General features: G+C 36.1%; 1 protein-coding gene across 2 annotated transcripts; it reads left to right on the forward strand.

The window, feature by feature from the left end:
- The first annotated feature begins 1,535 nt into the window (after positions 1–1,535).
- On the forward strand, positions 1,536–5,826 carry LOC147504053 (kinetochore protein). Of its 2 annotated transcripts, none has more exons than XM_086557147.1 (6): positions 1,536–1,944; positions 2,128–3,269; positions 4,127–4,373; positions 4,735–4,881; positions 4,979–5,195; positions 5,625–5,826. In XM_086557147.1, exons 2-5 carry the CDS (start codon positions 2,146–2,148, stop codon positions 5,192–5,194), a joined length of 1,734 nt encoding a protein of 577 aa, XP_086413273.1. In that variant the 5' UTR covers positions 1,536–1,944; positions 2,128–2,145; the 3' UTR covers position 5,195; positions 5,625–5,826. The 2 variants fall into 2 exon arrangements, with proteins under 2 accessions (XP_086413273.1, XP_086413274.1); XM_086557148.1 differs by having other exon boundaries at positions 1,808–1,944; positions 4,979–5,190.
- The last annotated feature ends 364 nt before the right edge of the window (positions 5,827–6,190 follow it).

Consider the following 6,190-nt stretch of genomic DNA (forward strand, 5'->3'; position numbering starts at 1 on the left):
GACCATTGAAGCTTCTCCTGTGGGTGTTGATGGGAGTTTAGATCTGAAGAGTTAGGTAAAAGGTGAGGAGAGAGAGATGGAATCTGATCGGTGGTTGTGGTTGTGTTAACTGTTAATGGTGAGTGAGTTTGATGATAACGAAGATGTGTTAATATTCAGAAATAGGAACTGTTGGCCCATATTTGATATGTGGAATCTTTACAGTATTCAATTTTGAGTGAGATGTGAACATTCAATGCACATCATTTTTTTGTTTTTTCGGTACCTATAAAAAAATCTAAAGTTAGAGGGTCCCATATTTCAAAATTTAAACAAATAATAGCTAAATTAGAGTCGGGTCGGGTTTTCACGATTTTAAACTGTCTTTAACCGAAGACCGAATCGAGGGACTCGGTTTTATGTTTTTTCAAACCGAACTGAACCAATTATACATGAATAACATACCAAAACTGCCCAGGTCGATCGGTTTAGTCGGTTCTCTCGGTTTTATGCAAACCCCTACCATTCAACGAACTAGTAGGACTTGGCTAAAACCTTCTCCTTGTCAGTTTCATCAGGGCTTACATCAGGAGCCTTATCCCACAGAAACCTTGCCAAGTTAAGGGTGGTCAGATAGAAGAGCATCTTCTGTTGCCAGCGCTTGAAATCAGTTCCATTAAACTTTTCAGGCTTCTCCCCATGAAGAACAGAATGGGGAACAACTGTAGGAACAGTAACAGTAGGTGTAGCTGGTGGTGTTGCCATATTCTGAAATATAACCACACTTTGTTATTCCTTTAAACCAAAAAAGAAAAGAAAACAGAAACAAATTCTGTTTGGTAAAGAAGAAAAAGAAAAATGAAATCTATCTTAAGTTTGTAGGAAACTTTTTCCAATAATATACTTATTGTTAAGTAAACAAGAAAATCAAATTGATATAACAAATATATCATGAACAAACCTTTAGTTCAATGAATGAACTTAATTTACCAAAGAAGATTCTGTCTTAAGTTGTTAGCTAGGAATATACAACTTAATTGTACTTACTCTTTACCAATTACCAAACTATAAAAACCTTTTGTTTTGTATGTGTCTTGTATTTCTTAGTTAAATCTGAGCCTAGTGTAGATACACTATGCTCTTAAGACAGATTTTCCCCCTTACGGTGCTTGAAGGTTGATCGGAAACTGTCTCCCAAGATAGAACGGATTTTCTTATATAGAAAGCTAACACTTTAATTCTACATAATCAGCGAACACAACATAGTATTTGACTAAGAACAGAGAGAGAAGAAAAAGATCAGAACTCTGTGTGATTTGGTGTGTTTTTCTCTCCAAATTCATCAACTATTTTATAGGTGAGTGGTGCCTCTTCGAAACAACACAGTGACTCTTGGGAAAAAGTAAGAAATTCTTTGAAAAATCACATGTTTCGAAAGGACACACTATTTCGGCATAAAATATTGTTTCGAACTAGTGTCTATTTCGAAAGGTCACACATTTTCGGCAGGTCGTACATCCTTTCAAAAATGTTTTTCTCACTTTACGTACTGTTTCAAGAGAAATCTATTTCATCTCAAGTGGGATAACTTGAGAGACAAATTACTCATTTATATCTCAATAGATTTGTACAAATCCATTTTTCTAACAGTGATAGTATTACTTCTCTTGTCAAGTTAGGTAAAAAGTTATGTGGTTTTTCATCTCTCTCTCCCATGGCGCAAAGAATAAAACTGTACGGGGCGCGGCATTTTAGTAAATACCCTGGCCAGAAGAAAGCTCTCAAGTTGGCCGTGGGTTCATAACATTTCAATTAATTGGGGTGAAAGAAGAAATTTGACGTAGTGGGACCACCAAAGACCCAAAGTCAAGCTTATCTAATAATAATGTATTTCCCGCTTCTAATTTCTCGTCTCAAAATAAAAATAAAAACAAACCCCACGGCGGAACCCCCCGACACCAGTCCGTAAGTTTTGTTTTTAAATACAAATTTCAATTTGTTTTAGTTAATTCGTTCAGAAACATAGGGTCATTTAAGTGGGTTTAATTTATTAGTTGAATCTAGGTTTATCCTTTCTAGATTCTTTAACATGAAATTCTAGTATGTATTTGTAACATTTTTTCACATACATATAAATCTCGTTTACAGGATTGTACTAGTGAAAAGATGAGAGGAGGAAGAGTAGGCGGTGGTCAAAAAAGGTTGAAGCAAGAAGCTATAAAACAAGAGACTCCTAGTCAATATATCATTGCTAGTAACCGAGATTCCGATGCTAGTTACGCTACCAATCGTCCGTCATCTTCACTTGGCTGTATGTCTAACGTTCCAATTACTGACCGGTCTTACCAGTCTTCTGCCATTCGTGCTATAAGAAATTATCTTTCGTTATATTCCAAACCTTATTTTAACAAACCACCTCCTCCTTCTGCTAAAGACATTACCGACACTATTCGCTTCCTTATCACCCAATTTGACTGGCCTAGTAATAGTGGTAAACTTGAGGACGATTTACCTTCTTTGTTGAAATTCATGAACTGTCCTATTAAACTTAACAAGTCTGCTCTTAAAGCACCTGGTACTCCTCATGCTTGGCCTTCTCTTCTTGGTGTTATATATTGGCTTGTTCAAATCGCGCAGTACAGTGATCATAAGTTGAATAGTTCTGCTACTGCAAATACTTCAAACCACTCGTTTTTTCAAGATAATGAGCTTCTTATGTATGGGCTTGAAAGTTATTCTTATTTTATTAGTGGTGATGACGATTCTGTTGATAAGTTGGATAAGAAATTTGTTGACAAGTTGGCAGCGAAAAATGATGCTGAGGCTGAAGAGGTTAGTGAAATGGAGAAGGAGGTTTTTAATTTGGATGAGAAGCTTCAAGCAATGAGATCTGATCCATCGGCTAAAGAGAAACTTGAGAAGGAGAAGGCCATGCTGGAAGAGGATATAAGGAAATTTCATGTTCTTATCGATGGATTTAAGTGTAATATTATGGAACTAGAGAAGGGGCTGGAGAGAATGGAGAAGGAATTGGAGATGAAGAATTCAGAGAATCAGAGGATAATTGAGGAGAATATGGAGTTGAAGAAGTTTCTGGAATCCCAAATGTTTAATTCGAGGGATGTGGAGAGGATTAGAAGGGATATCCAGGCATTGGAAAGAGAGATTTCAGAGGCTGAAACAGCAAGAAATGAGTGGGAAGAGAAGTCTTGGGATGTCGATGCATTTCTAGGGAAAAAGTACAAGGAGCTTGAGAACCTCTCTGTTGAATGCAACCAGGCTATTAGAAGGTTATTTTCATCTTCTTTTATTAGGCCTGCTTTCTTATATTTGTATTATAGTCTCGTTTTTCTTAGGCACCATTTAGTCTTGTCCAATCAAGAGTCTATTATATTAGTTAGTCTCTATATGACTGTGATTATGTGATACACAGTTTTCATTGTTTCAGGGCAAAATAAAAAATAAAAAATAAAAAATTGAACAATGTATCTCTTTAACATAAAAAACACAAAATGGCACATGCATATATATACCTCCAGAGAAATTGTCAAATTGTAGGACATGAATCATTGGCTCAATGGTTGTGCACTCTCCCCCACGTGCTTGAGGCTGTTCTCGAAACTCACTAGCGTGATGCCGTGACATGCAAGGCAGGCACCTGTAATGTCGTTTTGTTTAGTTTTAGTTCTAACCAAGGTTAAAAAGTGGTCATAAACTTGTAATGGATACAGCCCTTGCATGACCTTGATGGTCCTTACAGAATGGCCTCTACACTTTTTTTATGGTTAATTGTCTCCAAATATTGTCGTCAACTGTTGTTTAAGACTCTTTTTTACATCACTTTATATAAGGGCAACAATTTTAAATGGTATATTTTCTTATTTCAGTATTTTCTTTTATGTTTCTCTCTTCTACTTAGTGGTACTCTTATCATCTTATGAACTTGACAATGGTAAGTTATGGACCCAGTCATTTCACCTTCACAGCAGCTGTTTTAAGACCTTGGTTAAGAGATTTTGTTTTCTTTATGAGTAATATCAGTCTGTTCATGTTCCATTGACTTATCACCAGATTGTTGTTTGTGCTAACCGTGATCCTTAACTTACCATTGTTTGTCCTCATGACTAATTTCTCTAATTTTTTTCAGGTTAAAAATTGGAGATGACTTGCAATATAAGCTGAATAGCAAAGGATCAAAACCTGCTGATATATTGGGTGTTGACGACATATCTTTGCTTAAAAATACACTAATTGCTTTTGCAAATGACTTGAACAAAAGCTCGATGGCAAAGTTGGAGGAATTCATTTCCCTTCAGCAACAATCACAGGATAAGGATAGTAAACTCAAGGAGAAAAGAAGCCTTCTCACAAAATTTTTATCTCGGATTGATGCGGTAAGTATAAAAGAGCTTTATAAAGCATGTCATTTGCTTATTGTTATAAGTATTGTGTCGATTATATAACCGGTATGATGTTGAATAATGTTGAGGCATGTGGCTGTAGGGGTTTAAGAATAAAGTTTGTCCTATCAAAAAGAAAAGCTTTTTTTATCTTAAGTTGGTTAGGTTGCCGAATCTTGACCTGCCAAATTTGGCTAGGCATTCAAGAATTTGAATTTAAGTTCTAATCAAATTTCTAGTACCACTCCTCTATTTAGCTTTTTTTAAGCAGTCTCAACTAAGATATAAATGATAGGTATCATATTAAATAAAACCCTTATACCATTGTTCTGCCAATGGTTAATCACCATTTCAGGTTGAATCTCAACTAAGTGTAGTGGAGAAGGAAATACAGGAGTACGCATCCATGTGTTCTGCGGAAGCTAAAAGAATTACTGAAGATCTTGAACAGGAGATGCATAAATTGGATAAGAGGGAACGAGAAGCAGATGAGTTTCTGAAGGTATATTTCGTTTCACATCATTTCTGTTTCGATTATAATATATTAATATATGGGAAATAGGATGTATTTACTGATATTCCCATAAATATTTGGGCAGACTACTAGCGCGAAGTTACAGGATTTGATTAAGAAAAATGATGAAGAAATCCAGAAGTGTGCTCATGAATTGTTCATACTAGTTGATTCAGTCTCAAAGTACAAAGAGAGTATGGAATCTACATTGCTAAATATTAGGAGGGATGTCTCGGAAACTGCTGAAGCTATCACAAATGTTTACAAGGGCTCCTTGGCAGCTGAGTTAGTCAATGTGTAGGGTACACTTTTAAATTTCATCATACCTTCACTCGACATATTTATACGTGCATGGTCAGGTCTGGGCACCCTGTATAGTTTCTTGCTCATGATTTCACTCTTTTTCTCCAATTGTCTGTCCCTTGAAACTAGAAAAAGGTGTGCAATGTGCATAGCTACATTTCCGTTATGGGCAGTTGTTTTTTGTTTTTTTTAGTGTGATTGAAAGGTGGGGTTGTTAACAGTAGTTAACAGTGATCAATTCGCTCATGACTTCTATCATAATTTCGAAGTTCATAAGGTTTTACCATGTTTATTGTGACGCAACATTCCCATTTTGCCATGTTTTTTCTTTGGCTGGAGCATAGGCTTTGGAGACTCCACTTGAACTTAGATTACTGGTTGTCTTACCTAGTAAAACTCAAGGCTCGGTGATTTTTTTGCAATTACAGGTAGAAGGAGGTTGGAACAAGAGAGCCATGCGGAGGCCTAAATGAAGTGTTTGCTGTGTGTTCTTTGTAGGTTTTGTAGGTTCTTGTGTGTAGCAAGTAATATTTGCTCCTTCCCCTTATTATGTATTCTGAGTTTGCTGTGTGACTGTCTGTAATATTACGGATCTCCATGGAGGATTTATGTTTTTCTTTTGGGCAACAATTCTTTTTGATTTTGTTTGGCAACAAAGTACTTGTTCGCTGATTTATCCCTGGGGAGAAAATAATTTAAAATTAAATTGCAAGCATTACTCAAACATAATCATCACCATTCCCTCTTCCTTATACAAAAGCAACTCGTTTCGATTGAAAATTTTGTTGGCACCATCGCTGTGGTCGTAAAACTATGGTAAGAATTCGTGCCTCACAATTTACAAGCAGAAATATATTTGTCCCAGGTTTGCCTCCTTTAGTTTTCAAACGTACTCTACAGAGAAGTTGATGCGAATGACATTTCGACAAAGATTAGCGGGAAATATGATTTTCAACAGCGATGTACAAATATTACAGATGATTGAATGATGTTG

This window comes from Coptis chinensis, chromosome 4 (assembly GCF_015680905.1).
Source record: "Coptis chinensis isolate HL-2020 chromosome 4, ASM1568090v1, whole genome shotgun sequence".
In the NCBI taxonomy this organism is placed as follows: domain Eukaryota; kingdom Viridiplantae; phylum Streptophyta; class Magnoliopsida; order Ranunculales; family Ranunculaceae; genus Coptis; species Coptis chinensis.